The sequence below is a fragment of the Amblyomma americanum genome, chromosome 8 (assembly GCF_052857255.1).
Source record: "Amblyomma americanum isolate KBUSLIRL-KWMA chromosome 8, ASM5285725v1, whole genome shotgun sequence".
Taxonomy (NCBI): domain Eukaryota; kingdom Metazoa; phylum Arthropoda; class Arachnida; order Ixodida; family Ixodidae; genus Amblyomma; species Amblyomma americanum.
In genome coordinates, this window is record NC_135504.1 from 48443276 (window position 1) to 48459508 (window position 16233).

At 45.3% G+C, this 16233-nt stretch overlaps 1 protein-coding gene across 2 annotated transcripts in view; it reads right to left on the bottom strand.

The window, feature by feature from the left end:
* Positions 1-16233, bottom strand: part of LOC144100309 (uncharacterized) — a 59945-nt gene that overhangs the window by 15856 nt on the left and 27856 nt on the right. For both annotated transcript variants that reach the window (XM_077633294.1, XM_077633293.1), the window contains exons 9-10: positions 14718-14874; positions 11128-11293 (exon numbers count right to left, since the gene is read on the bottom strand). In XM_077633294.1, the coding sequence (XP_077489420.1) occupies positions 11128-11293; positions 14718-14874 (323 nt within the window). The remainder of the gene's footprint in view (positions 1-11127; positions 11294-14717; positions 14875-16233) is intronic.

Here is a 16233-nt window from a genome sequence, read left to right on the forward strand (position 1 = left end):
GTGAAGGGCTCCGGAAATTTCGACCACCTGGGGTTCTTTCACGTGCACTGACATCGCACAGATCACGGGCCTCTAGAATTTCGCCTCCATCGAAATTCGATCGCCGCGGCCAGGATTAAACCCGCGTCTTTCGGGCCGGCAGCCGAGCTCAATAACCACCCAGCCACCGCGGCGGCTCACAATAGTCTTCTATGAAGATCGAGTGGCGTGCTCTCGACTGCATGCACGAAGTCTAGCGATCCTGTTTGGATCGACAATGGAGACATGAATTTTGCCATTTTTATGTGGACAAAAGTGCCGCCATTTATTTGAAAAAAAAAAATTTGTTCACTCCTCAACCACCTCAGTGGGGAAGGTGGAAGTGAAGGAAGGGGGCACGAAGAACCATGAAGGGGAGGCGCAGTACTAAAGGGGTCCATATCAAAAAGCAAACAACAGAGGTTCTGCAGCGTGTACTGTTCAACCGTAGTGGCTCAGTCGTTAGATCGTCTCGTAAACTCAGAACACCGGTGTCATTGCCGCATTTCGCGGCAGGCTAAATGCACGAGTAACTCGCGTGTGCTACCATGCCAGTCCATGTTAACCTTTGGAGGTCAAAAGTAACCCTGGCTCCTACGCTGCGGAGTCTCTTGTTTCCTTTCTCACTCTCTCCATCGCTTGCCCCATCCAGCGAGAGAGAGTGTTGCTGCGCCTTCTGTTCGCTCATAACCAATTTTTATGATATAGAGATGAGAATGGAGAAGCACTCTTTCTGACTAGAAGGTCGGTATTCACTCCTAGCTTTTCTTGCAAGAGCATTTATATCACATTTTTCCGCTGTGCGTGGCAGGTGTGGGGAAAGAAACGCAAGGAGAAAGAAAACGTTGAGATAAGATCAAGGTAATATGCAAGAGTTGGGCACAATTTTTGGTGCAGCGACGTTGCATTTCCAATGACAAGCAAACTTATGGAGTATTTGGCGCACATCATAAGGTCGATGCTCAGGAAGGAAGGAGCGGTTTGAAACCTAAGCCTGAACAATGAATCCCATGGTACGACGGGGACATAGGGCACAGCGGGTCGCAAACGCAGGGCACGTCGAGTAGCGAGGTTGGAACGCTAGATAAGAACGATGTTACCGGAGTTAAAAGATGGAAGCCACTGAGAGTTCTTGTTGAACGGCTGTGCACGTCCACGACCCTTGAAGAACCTGCGCTGGGCGTCACTGCACGCGACACGAAATAGGAATGCAAAGTGATTCAGGACCAGTTGGCTAGGGAGCACCCAGCTGATTGTGAAGTTTTGCAGAAGGTGCCCAGAGGAAAATGACCGACAACGGCGCGAAATTCAGGCTCTCTTGTTTCTATGTGCTGCTGGCGAAAAGGGCAACAGGCACTAAGTTGCCTCGTTTAATTGTTAATCGAGCACCATGCGAGGAAAGTCTGTGAGAGTGTGGTTATCAGGTTCCACGAGGCCGTTACAGTGTGGCTGATTAACAGACGAATTGCAGTGCTTAATCTCAAATGACTGGAGAGCTCACTAGAATTCCTGTTACATACCACAGCTTCCACCCCTCAAACAACACAACCTCGGGAAGCGATGTATAGAATATAGGCAACACCTCAAATAACTTGGACGATCTTTCAGTGGCGCTCGCCATGTATGTTATCACGTAACGACTTTCCAGGAATAAGGTAAAGTTGTCTAAGCAGATGACTTCATAAGGGTAATAATGTGAAGAAAAGCTCTTTTACGGCGTGTTACGTGGTGTATATAGACAGCTTCCGGTATTCAAAGTCTGACATGCCCTGCAGGACGCAACGTGTTTTTTGGTGTATTCGAGTTGCTTTCTCCTACCTTTTTGGAATCAGCACAAGATGTTATAATCGCAACAGTTTCGGACCCACTGCCAATTATGCAGGATGTCGTTCGGTGCCCTTTCACATGTAACCGGAATGTACCGTCTACCGAGTAAAGCAACCGCAACTCTTCCCTGATAGAACTTGCGGCAGTGAGTGAGATTGAGGTCTTGGGCCGGATCAATGTTCAAATCGGTGAAACATGTTACCGTCAGGTGCTGCAGGAAACCGTAAACGTCGTCTTGATGAGCCCAGCTACGATGGTTAAAATTGAAAAAACCCGCACTGTTGTAGTCGGATGACTCAGCTTACTAGCTTCGCGTACATGTCTTGCAACGGCTGCTGCCATCTGCGAACACTGTTGCAAATCACGATGCTAAAATCTTGGATGCACAGGTATGTATGAAACTCTCGACTGCCCAGACGACGCCATGGTACTCGGAGCTCTCAAGAGGGGCAGCAAAGCTGAACACTCCAAACTAGCGGCTTTTATTGGCCGGACTGTTTGATTGCCAGACTTTCACCAAGTGGTCCGTCCCGCCCTTTCTGTGGCTCGTGCACAATTGAATGCTATGTCGAATGCTTAGGACAGATTCACCGAAGGGGCCAAAATGTGTGAGCCAAAAAGAGCATGGTTTATGTCAACAAAGGTAGGTTGCGTCCTTACGAAATACGGAATATGCAGAAACAAAGAGGAATTCAACTAAATCTTGTTAGTTCCTTTAGTGTGTTGGATCCAGGAAGGCCATCAGTTCCCGCACTGCCTGGGGGTCAGGTCGTATGCTCTCGGTGGATGGTTTGGCCTCATGTGCCATTTTACCAAATGCGAAGAAACTCCGTGCTTCAAGAGACGCCCGGTAGCTGAAAGCGCTTCAACCACTACATGACCTACACGCGTAAAAAAATTATCCTCTCACTGCATACTGACGCAATAGTCCAGTTTTTGCTGCTTAGCACTTCGCCTAAACGCAGACGAAGGCGTCCGGGGAGCACGACGCTCGAGATATCAAATGGCAGTACATTCAGCCTATAAAGTCAACCAGGCTTCTCGGCATCATCAGAATGAGGAAGCACTTGCTAATAACCCAAATGGAAGCCTAAGGCCGACGAGTAATGTGCCCACTTTATGCAGCCTGTCACGTCATCGAAGCCACAGAGAAATTTCGCATTAGGTCGGATAATTTATTTCAGGCTCCAGCAGTTGAGGCGGAACAAATTTGAATAATTTTTCTCTAGCACATGTACTGCAGGAAACCACCAATGCCTATTGGAAGGGGAAATAGAGCCCTGCAGAACCCTTTCAGCCCTGTGCTGCTTAACGAATAGCATTTCTGAAAGTGCCACTAGACGAGATTGTAGATGAACGAGCGTACACCCCTAAGTGTTGATCAACTGCTCGGGCGAGGAGGTGCAGCCACTTTCATTACCACTCATGCGAATGGAATCAGAGTATTTGATGCAGCAAAGCTTGAAAGTCTTCAACTTGTCAGTGGTCACATTGGGTTGACAATTGAATGCCTGCAGTGGTAATGTTTCTCTCAAAACTTGCGGGCCGTTCAGGGGCTGAAAACTGAAAAAGTGGCCACAGGAGACAGGTCACTCAGATAAACGGGTTGGCAGAGTAGGACGCAGGAGCAGCAGGACGCAGGAGTCCCACTTATGCTGTGCTGCCACCTCTCTTACAGTTTCAATGCTTTGTTTAAAAACCGCTTCAGCCGCATGCATTAGATAGCCAGCAAGTCGAGGCTTCGAAACGTCGATCTTTCTTTTTGGTCGCATTATAATTGGTATTTTGGGGAAAGGAAATGGCGCAGTATCTGTCTCATATATCTTTGGACACCTGTAGCATTGCAAGTTCTTGACTACAAGCGATCTGGGATAAAAACAGATTCATAATGCCCTGTTAGTGACTACTGCATGTTCTTGGAGAGGAACACCTGTAGATCACAACTAGCTCTTATTTTCAACATTTTCAGAGAACACGCAATAAGAGGAAAGCACTTTGTTTTACCATGCTGAAAACAGTTACACATTTAGCTAAGCAGTGACTGAATTATCAGTGGTAATGTCAAACATCGTATAAAGGACTTGTTCTCGTGTGTCAGCTGATCAGTGGCCATAATTTTACAAGCACCAGCAAGAAGACCTTTGGAATGAAGAAGAAGGATAAACAAAACGGTCAGAAATTAAGTTCGGCTGGTCGGCCACTGGCGTTCCACGGTGGCGCAAGTAGTGTGCACACGTTCATGCAGCCGGCAGTATGCAAAACCCGTGTAGTTCAATACGGCGAATATGTCCCACTTTCCCTTTGTGCATTGCGTGCCAAGTGAGCAAATATGACATCTCTTCATTGACCTATTCGTGATAAAATCGTAAAACTTGTTTAGAACCATTCTGTGCCCCTCATCTGCACGTGAAATTAAAAACAATCAATTTTTGTTAACTATACGCTGCCGAATGAAGAGTGCGGTAAATGACTGTGGTTAAGCTGGTATAGAAATTATCCAAGCGTATTGTATAGGTGTGCCTAAAGAGGATAGTATTGATAATATTGAATCTGTATTTTTCACCCAACACTCTAGCCCAGCCAAATACGGCACAACCAATTATAATGGTCGCCATCCTGGATTCGAGCAACTAAAATTTTGCAGCAATTTCGCCCTTGTCATCGTTCTCGCATAGTTCCACCCCTATTTATCATAGTGCACCGAAACGTCATCACTGGCACAGGGCAGGTGGTTGTTTCTACAGTGCTATTGTAGATGGCGCTACAAGTCTCCATGCGAGATATCCTGTTTTTTAGTTGCTGCCACAGATGACGCTGTGATCTGATGGTGGTTCTGTGAACTCAGAACAGTTAAGGCAGGAGTAATTAACGGTATATGGTTTAGAGGAAACACATCTTAGAGACATAGAGCAACCACCGTGTAACCCAGACTACGCATTGGAATATTGCAATAAAACAGAAGGCAGCAGAAAGGGGATTTAATTGGGGCATTCGTTCATAAAAGTAAGAATTTTCAAAGGGCTAAATCGGGATGTAAGGATCATTTATGGCTAAAAGGAAAAGTGGCAGGGGAGCAAACACTCTTTGGTTTTGTATACCTGTGGACAGGAGCTAATGTCAAAGAGGAAAACAGGAAAAGGTTAGAATGCATTGCAAGCGACATTGATGAGCTAGGAGGACAGAGCGAGATAATAGAGGCGACATGAACGCACATATAGAAGACCTGGATGGGTACATAGATTCAACAGGAAGCATGCTGCAGGACATGTGCGACAGGCATGATTTAGTTTTATGCAACAGTACCGAGAAGTGCGAAGGGCTCATAACATGGGAGGCAAGGAGTCTGCACTCGGCGATAGATTATGCACTAATGTCACAGAGGATGTATAATAGATTAGGGGTAATGAGCACAGATGAGCATGGTTCCAGAAGTCTAGGTAGTGACCACAAGCGTATCAAGTTGAGTTTCAGAAGAGAAACCAATGTAGGACTGAAGCGAGATGAACAATCGGAGGGGAATTTTAACTCAGAAAAGCAGTTGGAAGGAGCAGCAAAAAAATTGAGAAAGTAATTTTTGAGGGTAGTGATACAGAACGGACTTATACCAAATTAACTCGATTACTGGAGCTAGAGTAAGCTGAGGTGCGAGTAAAGCTAAAAGGAAAAAGACGGAAACCAAAGAGTTGGTGGGATGAGAAGGTCCAGAGGGCGATAGAGCAACGTCAGGAAGCGTCCAGGGAACACAGATATTCCAGGAAGAGGGGGGAACCAGAAGTTGAAGTAGACAGAAAATGGGATACCTTCATAAAGTGTAAAAGGGAAGCATCCTATTTGATTAATGAGAAAATTAGAAGAAAGGGTGCCCAATATATGTCAAAAGTAAACAAAAAGGATAGAAAAGCAGCTTAAAAATTCTGGAAGCATCTAAATGCAACGACTAATAAGACTAGGCTAGAACAATGGTTAATTGTTACAGCTCAGGGTATTCGACTGAAAGGAGATGAAGCGATAAAACACATAGGCACAAGGATGACAGAAAAATTTAAAGAAAGAAATGTTGCACATAATTTATCGAAGGAGGATAGGCCGGTTACTGCAATAGCTTCACTCGAGCAGAGAGAGCGGGAAAGGGCAGAGAAGAAGGTTCCTAGTGCCACATCAACAGGACCAGATCCAAGCAAACATTAATACAGGTAGTGAATAAAATGATAGTGCATGGGGAAGTCCCCGATGAATGGCGATGAAGTTGAATGAACAGGGTATATAAGGGAAAGGGGGACAAAGCTGACGTAACTACCGTCCCATAACAGTGACATCTGTGGTTTACAGGGTGGTGATGCAGATTATAAAGGACAGATTGCGGGCTTGGGTGGAGAACGAGGGGGTGCTAGGGGAGCTACAAAATGGGTTCCGGAAACAAAGGTGGTTGGAGGACAATCTATTTTCATTGATGCAGTGTATAGAGATTGCTGAGAAGGAACACAGGCCCCTATGGATAGCATTTCTGGAAATTAAGCTGGAAATTAAGGGAGCCTACGACAACGTTATTCAAGAGTATCTATGGGATATACTGGGCACATTGGCTCTGGAAGGTGGAGTAATTGATTTTTTAAAGGATATATAGCAAGGTCCCAGAGATCTTATAAAAGGTGCAAAAAATGTATCAAAGCCGGTAGAGATACAGCGGAGGCTTAGGCAAGGATGTCTGTCCTCTGTGTCCTTTGTTGTTCATGTTGTACCTGCAAGTGTTGGAGACCAAGCTGGAGAGGAGCGGACTAGACTTGAACCTTTATTTTTTCAAGCAAAGAGAATGAATTAAACAGTCATTACCAGGTCTAATATACGCCGATGATATATTGCTAATGGCTGACAACAAGGAAGATTTACAGAAGTTGATAGACATATGTGGTACAGCGGGAGATAGATTAGGTTTCAAGTTTAGTAAGGAAAAATCTGCAGTCATGATATTTAATGATGAGGTCGGCGAGCACAGAATACAGGATTTCACGCTAGAAGTTGTGGATGAGTACAAGTATCTTGGGTTGCGGGCAAATAACGATGCTGAGTATCTGACAGAGTATGAAAAATATCTAGTGAATAAAGCTAATAGCAATGCAGCTGTCATGAAAAATAGGGAATTGTGGAATTACAATAGGCATGAAGTGGTAAGCGGGATCTGGAAAGGGGTGATGGTTCCTAGCCTGACTTTCGGTATAGCGGTCCTGTGCATGAGACCAGATGTTTAAGCAAGGCAAGAAATTAAACGTGGCGTAGGTAGGCTAGCTTTGGGAGCACATGGCAATACACCAAATCAGGAGGTACAGGGTGATATGGGATGGGCGTCGTTCGAGAGCAGAAAAGCTAGCAGTAGGATAGCATTTGAGGAGCGATTGAGAAAAATTAGGGAAAAGCAGTGGGCTAGGAAAGTTTTCGAATACCTGTATATAAAGATTGTTGATACGAAATAGAGAAAGCGAACTAGAAAATTGACAAGCATATATCTGGACAGCAAAAGGTGGGGGGGGGGGGGGCAAATCAGCAATTATGGGTTAAGAAAAAGGTTAAAGAAACAAAGAGGGCTCTGTGGAAAACAGGAATGCTGACGAAATCAGCACTGTGAACATACAGGATTTTTAAGCAGGAAATTGCCAAAGAAAATATCTATGATAATTGTAGGGAAAGCTGTTTGTTGTTTGAGGCCAGGACGGGAGTTTCGCGGACTAACAGATATAGAGGCAGGTACCACGAGATAGACACGTTGTGCGTTGCGTGCGGAGAGGAGGAGGAAACGGCTGAACACTTGATATTTTTCTGTAAAGGGCTTCACCATACAGTGGAAAGCAGCGGGGCTGATTTGTCCAAGGCATTGGGGTTTAAGGTTTAAGTATATTTTAAGCGGGCAGAAGTAACCAAGCGAAGGTTATCTGATTGGCGGCTAAAATCAAGAGGAGAGTAAAATTTCATAAGTCATGCCTAGGCGGCTTGAACCACGGCCCGATTTAAAAGATTCAGCCGTATCCATCCATCCATCCATGTAGCAGACCCCACGACATCTCGAAACGTGATGAGTAAGAGCTAACGCTCTTAAAACACGTTCAACTGAGAAGTGACGATATCAACTCGTCACATTTTTCCAAGCGGTACCTATCCTGCATAGTACGGAAACAATGTTCGACATTAATTATCAGCGACCACTATCAGCTCGTGAATGCTTCAACTCTTTGGAAATTCTTACGTCTTACACGGTCGTCGCACGGTCACTATTCAACAGTAGTTATCTACTAGAAATGTAAAGGCAGCGTAGTGTCGCATTGTTCTCTTGCTTGAGGCGCTAAGGCGTGAGCTGTCATTGCCCTGCATAGACATGTTCAGCTTTCGTGACAATAGGGTGACCGCAGAAATAGCAGCAGTCTAGTCCATATCGAGACGCTAGAATACGTCCAGGAATATTGAAGGTCGACTGGCACAAGTAGCCTTAATTTGAGGGTCAGCCTGAAATATCCCAATTGTGTGAAGCGCATAATTAGCCACCTAAATGCCTTGTTCAGTCTACACGCGGGTGATTACCGCATACGAGGTCACCCGATATTGCGTATATACGATGGACAGTTTTTTTAGCACAATCTCCGCGCCTTCTTCCAACAGATCTGTTGGTTCCTGATCCTCACTAGCAGCTTTCCCCCTTTGCATTACTCCTAAGGCTACTTTACTTCCTCTTTCGTTAGCGGCGGGACGTCTCGATGTGCGCCACTGCCTCTGTATTTCAGCTCCCGATTACATTCCGTACTATATAGATTTGTGTAGAACTTAACGGCACCTTTAACTAGCTCATCCGTTTTGCCAATGATATTGTCCTCCGTCTCTTAACGGATAAATTTTAATTTTGGTTATGCCTAGTTTCCTCTTCAGAAACTCCTTTCTCCAGAGCATGCTCTATTCGCTCCACATTAAACTTCCTTATGTGGGTAAACTGGCATTACTAGCTTTGAAAGCTGTACCAGTTCTATTCTGTCTGTAGTGCTAGATACTATAATAATTCGGCGTTTCTTAACCAGATCATTCGTCTACTGAAGGAGCTTTCCAGTATCCAGTCGAACCACCACACCACCTGCCTCTACTGCTGCCCAGTCCCTGATAGTTGCTAGGTTATCTTTCATTCCTTGGACATTAAGGGCGTAGTACTCAGTTAAAGCCGATTATCTGCAGCAATATAGTGAAATCCTCCACTTTCCTTCTTACCGCTAAATCGGCAATGGCCTTACGCTACACTAGTATCTTCCGTTCCCTATACAGCTCTAGGCTATTTAGAGACTTTATTCTGTAGTCGCTACGACGCATCTTTCCGGGGACTTCGACATCCTACACGATGTCAGGGTGAGCGCATAGTATGAAGTGTATAAGTGTATTTCGTTTGTAAGCTCCCCATTGGAACTCTTCCACAGACATCCACATTCACTTCCTGCTCTGTCGTTTGCGGAGGAAGGTATTCACGATCCGCAAATTATTTCACTCTGCGACCTATACAAATAACCCTCCCTTGCTATTCTTAAGGCCCATGTCATATACGCCTACTGCCCGGTCACCAGTTTAGTTCTTGCTCAATGTGGCGTTGAAATTGCCCATCCGCGATGTGGCATTGAAATTTCCCATCCGCGTTTTTACTTTCCGCACTGCTATTCCACGTCATCATAGAAGCTTTCAACGATCCGGTCGTCATGAATGGATGTAGGTGCACAGGCCTCTACAACTTCAGTTTGTACCTCTTAAGCCGGACTACGATAACCGCCAACCTCTCGTTCATACTACACAATTCCTCTATGTTGCCATCTATAGCCTGATTGACGAGCAATCCCACACCTAGATTTGTCTGTCCGCTAAGCCAACAGGGCATAGTACGTGCAAATTCTTGAGCACTGAATATGCGTCATCTGTCCTCCTAATCACACATAGTCCTGTGACATACCATTTAATACCCACTAATGCCCTGAACAGCCCTGCTAGGCTATACTGACTGGATAAATCTCTAGCGTTAAACCTTGCCAGGTTCAGTTTTGAATGCCGGCGTGTCCAAAGCCAGAGATTTCTACCACCTTCAGCTGAGTCACAATTCTAACGGTCCTTTTGGTCAGTTGCTCCGCAGCCGTCGGGGACCGAAGACAGAAGATTAACTGGTTCATTCGGATAGGAAATTGTGGCCTTGTACTTCACCTGGGTGGCCAAATCCTGTTGTGGTGAGGGAGTGCATTGCCGGTTATCAGCATCAAGATCAGGCCGCATCCCAAGCTTCATTATGAAATTGCACCAAACCACAGATTTTTTTTATCTGATGGTGAATACCGCGCCGCCGTGATTCAACCCCCAATAGTCCCCTAGGAGAAGAGGATGCTCTAACCATAAGGTATAATACATATCATAAACTGTAAGGAATGTTTTCGAAATTTTACTTGTGAAGCGAAGTCGAAGCAAAATAAGTTGCCGCGCTGCTAACTGTACAGTTCCTTCTGGGCATAGGAGCCGCGGTGGCCCAGTGGTTATGGTGCTCGCCTGCTGACTCGTGAGACGAGGATTTGGTCCCGGTGCGGCGGTCGAATTTATATGGATGCGAAATTCTTTAGGCCCATGTGGAGTGCGATGTCAGTGCACTTTAAAGAACCCCAGGTGGTCGAAATTTCTGGAGCCCTCCATTAAGGCAGTCCTCGCAGCCTGACTTGCTTTTGGAGATTAAACCCATAAACTACAAACGAAAGACAAACATCTGGGCATATCTTTCAATACCGCAACCCTTATGGCACTCAGGCGTTTCTAGACCACACCTCAGACTCAAAATCTCAGCGCCTAGTTGCGTACAATTTCTCACGGAACCGCGTTGAAAGAAAAGTGACCACTTGGCACTTCATCCACCGCGCAGTTTTTCGATGGTGGTGGAACCGCATTTGGGAGTGCCATGGATTTGGGAGGAAAACATGGATCCAATCATAGGAGATGTTGCACGCGAATGTGAGCCAGTGAATGCTTTGCTAAAAGAGACGCCATAATCGGCCCAACCACTCTAGCGTTCCTTAAACATCCAAAGCCGTCCCAACCTTCTCACTTTCCCCGATAAGATTTTATACAGTAGTGCTGTCGGCACGGTTTCATGTATTCTCAGTCTCCAGACAGGTAGCGCCACTTGTATAAATGAGTATACGACTGCACCATAGAATGAGAGGTTGAAACCAGGCGCGCCTATCTATGTTAAAACAGCGCCTTCTGTAGATACTACACACCACAGGTAAGACTTACACGAACAGTGTGATTTGCCTGCTGAACTCCTCTGTAGTCTATGATGAGAGTGTTGAGGATGGCGAAACCTTCGAAGTCGCTTCCGTTGAGGACGTAGGAAGACATGTTGGAACGCACATAATCGTGCAGCCCTTTCATTATGACTTTCGCCTGCCAAAGACTGTTGCTGGAAGAAGTGAGATAATATTGTCAAGATCACCAGGTAAATGGCATTCTGCACCTTCCGTTCTTTGCATATAAAGTTAGCGTCCTTCAGAACAACGCTCTGCCGTGAGAATATTTGCGTACTGCTTTGGGTGCTTGGCTGCGCAGTACATTGAAGATCTCACGATAGTAATTGAATGGCTTCGATCCCCAGTGCTACCGGATAGCCACCGGTGATACAATGGGTACAAGTTTTCCCCTGGTCTGGTGCTTTGCTTATGAAAGGTGAAATGCTTGAAAAATCGGCCTTTGACCCCGCCTTGAGTGATCGAAAATACCTTGTGCCATGCCGCTCCCTGGCGATAGATGCCCTTGCGCCATAAAAACCCATAACCACATACCAGTAATTGAATAAAAGTTGTTTCATTTATGTCCTTACGCCCACGAGAGCACAAAGCTCTCTTCAGCGTTCGTAGTGTGTCGAGGTGTCCTTGTAGCAGACTGCAACATGACGTCACGCTGGGTTAAAGAGTAGCCTATAGTAGTGGATTCCCGATGGGGTCCCCATAACCAGTAATTGCGCCATCAAGCACGCTACAAAACATGATCATTGTATACTACATATCACTCTCTTGCAGAATGGAGTACGTTGGAAGAACCAGCAGTTACGCAACCAAAATATTGGGTGAGCTTGCCAATAACTGCAGTTCTGTCATTGCATTGAATTGCAATAGTTGCGGCAAAAAAAAGGCTTTTGAGGAAAGAAATTGGCACAGTAACTCTCTCACATCTCAGACACCCGAAACGCACCGTAAGGGAAGGAATAAAAGATGGAGTGAAAAAAGAACGGAAGACAAAGATGCCGTAGTGGAGAGCTCCGGGATAATTTCGATCACCTGGAGAACTTCATCATGTACTGACATCGCACAGCACAATGGCGGCTTTTGCGTCCCGCCTCCATCAAAACGCGCATGCCTCGAACATTTCGCATTGTTGTAGAGAACCACGATCCTATCCCATTCAAACAAATAAAGCAGAACGGGGAATTGTAGAAGCCTTAGAAATCAAAGGTGCAGGTGCTAAGAAGTGCATCAGGAGCGTATCAGTTCCGCTGTCAGAGAAAGAACCGAAACTGCTTAAGTTATCTAGATTATTGTCTCCCGATGTGTAAGTCCGCTTGAGACGGTTGTCGGTTTCAGTTTTTTCCTCTTGTGTTTTGTGTCCCACAGGTCTCATTGGTGAACCCCTTGTTTGAAACCTGCTCCACCCGTTAAAAATCTGTGCCAGTTTGAACTCGCTGTTGCGTCTACGTTCTGTCCGTAAAAGGTTCTGCGCAGTTCATCATGATGAACAACCATGTCCAATTTTCACATTTATTACTTATGCCGTCGGCGTAATGAGCTAAAGGCCGCGGGTTCATATTCTGGCAGCAGCGTGCGCAGTTTCAAATGAGAGGAAACGCAGAAGATGCCGGTATGCTGTGCGATGTCAGTGCACGTTAAGAATCACAAGATAGCCAAAATAATTCCATACTTTTAGCTCCGACGTCGCTCGGGTCCCCCGTGCCACATCTACTCACGCCCCACACTATACCACCCTCTGCATAAACGTGGGAACGGCAGGCGCAGTTCCTTGCGGATCTGCACACAAGTTATTCATGAGGGCTTACGGCTGCACGCTCTCAAAGGCTCATTTTTGTTTTTGGTCCTATCCACGCATGTCTAATCAATGCTAGTGTTAGCACTGCGGCACCTATATTACTAGTTTGAAGACAACAGGTGTAGCTCTCACACCTCTTTTAATAGGAGCTATGTGTTTCGACGGCATTTATTAGGAGGGCATAGTTGCAGGCAAGTTCTTGGGATTATTACAAAGAACAAATAGCACAAAAAAGAGACGGAATAGACGAAGAAACAGCACATGGAGATGTTGTCTCCTGCCTGCGCCCCATTTCGTTTTTGTGAATTTTCTTTTTGATAGTGGCCATTTATTACACCGTGGGCTGAAGCAAGAAAATAATTTCTTTTGTTTAGTATCAAGCTATCATACCCAATAATTTCTTGTATTTAAAATACCCCAGGGCTATACGGCAATATAAAGAGGATTTGTTATACTAAGTAGCAAAACAAAACAGAAATAGCGTAATTTTGCAGAAGATTGCTAGTTATACAATTTTAGGTAATGCACTCATAAAATGTAATCATGATTTAGTGCGAGTTAAGGCGGTCGTCTACATGAGCCGGAGTACCCGGGTTCCAACCCGAACGTGGCGGCCGCCTTTCGATGGAGGCGAAACGCAAAAGGCTCCCGCGTGCTGTGCGACGCCAGTGCACGTTAAAGATCCCCAGGTGGCCGAAATTATTGCAGACGCCTCCACAACGGCATCTCTTTCGCTCTTTTTTCTTTCACTCCCACATTCCTCCCTTCCCTCACGGTGCGGTTCCGGTGTCCACTGATATCTGTGAGACAATTACTGCGCCATTTCCTTCCCTAAGAACAGTTTTCATTTTTTCATTTAGTGCCAATGAAGCGGGAAGGTGACTCCACTCGTCGGATGTCCTGGGCAAAAAGCAAATGAACGGTTTTTGTTTTGCAGACGTATTCCAACTTTGTGGAAGTACCTTGTGTAGAATTCCTCGCATTTCGTCCACCGTAGCGAGAATGGAAGAGGTAGAGGCAGCGTTTTTTATTCAGAACAGTACCAAAGGAAGATACTGGTAAATATTTACCGGGTGCCGGCACAACCTTGTTTTTCTTGTAAAGGACCAGCTTCTTCGGCTCGGTAAATGGCCTTCTTTAACAATGCTGTAGAGCTTGTTCAACATGAAACCTAGACCTATCTGATCCCTGAGACCATGTGTAATGTAGGATGCTAATCCTTGTTTAGATAGAAGGCAGTCAAGCGGTTTGGTACCCCGGCATAGCTACTTCAGGAAGCGCACCAAGCTTTGTAATAGCATGACACAAAATTGCCACTGTTGCTGGGAAAATATCAATACACCTTTGGCATTAAATTTCCCATTTTTTTACATAAAGAAACAAGCACAAAGAACATTTCGATATTATTTTTGTTAACTCTTTACGTGGCTTCAGGAAAGAGAAGTTTAAACTCTACAACACTTATAAAACATCGATTTACACCACTGTTCTTTGACACGAGTATTTGCCTTGGCGGCCTGTTATGTGCGTTGAACAGTTAAATCTCACCTACGCTCGCAGCAGCGAATAGGAATGCAAATAAATACATTCCCCGTTAAAAGTACGCATAGGCGTGTACTCCCATGTTGGGTTATCCTTGGCTGTCTTCATCGTTAACGTCTAAAAATTTTAAAAAATACACTCAGATACTTTTGCTGTCGTTGGTTTGGCAGAGGAAAATTCATGCATGCCTGAATTGGTGCACAACTGTCTTCCAAGTCAAAAAATATTTGCAGGGGTCCACTTACAGTAGCCGCACATACGTCTGGCCCCACATGCCCAGGTACCAGTCCGCATGGGGATAGTTGCGCTTCCAGTACGCGTACATGCCGTCACCGTTCCTGAGATCCCGCCAGTACTCGGGGTTGCTGTCGTAGTACATGTTCCAAATGTCGTCTTCTTCCTCTGATGGTATTTCGAGAGATAGAGACAAAGCAAATCACCACCGGCTCTTTAACTTCAACTCCGTCATTTCTCATCCTAGGCCACACCACATACCGCACAGCGAAAAGCACGTGGACCACTACCCCTCACAGCCAGCACGTCCACGTCATGATTGCGAAGTACACTGTCGTAAGTCCACACGAAAAAACAGGGCTGTCGCCAGGCTAGCAGGGTAACACCATCTGACCCTGAGTGCCGACGGCTCAATAGTTTAATGGAGGTACGGTAACTTCAGATCAGTGCACAATGTTACAGAGCTAGGAGGGCAAAGTAGAATTTTTAATACATGTTGATCGCAGTTTAATATATTAAAGTGCAGAAGGCGAAAAGAAGCAGCCTCTATAAACGCTTTCTGATCGCCACTGATATTATTTTACAAAGTTTGCGGAAGCACAGTGGCCCTCCCGCTAAGAGTTGGAAAGAACGTTCCCGCTCATTAGCAAGATGTCTTTTTTTTCCAAAGTGTCCGTTGTTAAAAAGCATTTAATGTCGGCACGGCTGAAGCAAGCAAGAAACGGAGTGCAAAACCAAAACTAATGTCACCTCACATGCACGCGTGAAGGTTTTTCGAAAAATGACTGCAAGAAAAGAGGCCTGCAGCTTCACGGTTGACAAAATGAATGCCTCGGTACGTGAATAGCAGTATGTGGCTCCAGGTTATTTAGGAGCAACCATCTAGAAACGAACAAATCTGATAAAAATGACGCACATAGAGGTTCCGTTGCAGACGGTCTAGTAGGCAAAACTCAAGTACATCTGGAAGATTTCTGGAGAGTGCGCACTTATTTCCGTGCGCAAATTTTCGTTGAGGTTTAGGGAGTTGTTTTTTTATCTTTAATCGTTCAAAATTGACCGTCACCACAAAAAAAAAAGAACGCCTGTGAAGGCATGGGTGGCGCTGCCATGGTCGCTGTTAACTTTTAACAATGAAACCTAAACAGCTACTAAGTACTACTAAAATGTTCACAATTCAAAACGCGGCAAACTTCGTGGCGTTTTTAAGTCATAGCGCAATCTAATACGCCTCTAATATGCGTCATTTTTCTCATTTGTCTTTTTAAAGCCCTGGTTCTAAATAACTATACCGTGGACGGGAAAACCACTCGTCTCATACAGTACTTGCACTTCATCTAAACGCTGTAGCCCTCCTTGATATTGCAGCAGTTTCAGTGCGTTAGCATTAGAACGTCTATGTTGCAAAAATCGGTTCGTCCATCCGTCTGAAGCTTCATTTGGCAGGTGGAAAAGCGGAGAGCGCATGGTGAAGTAGAGACAGAGAAGCTTCCTGATGAGGAAGAGTGAAAATGTAAGAGGGTAGAA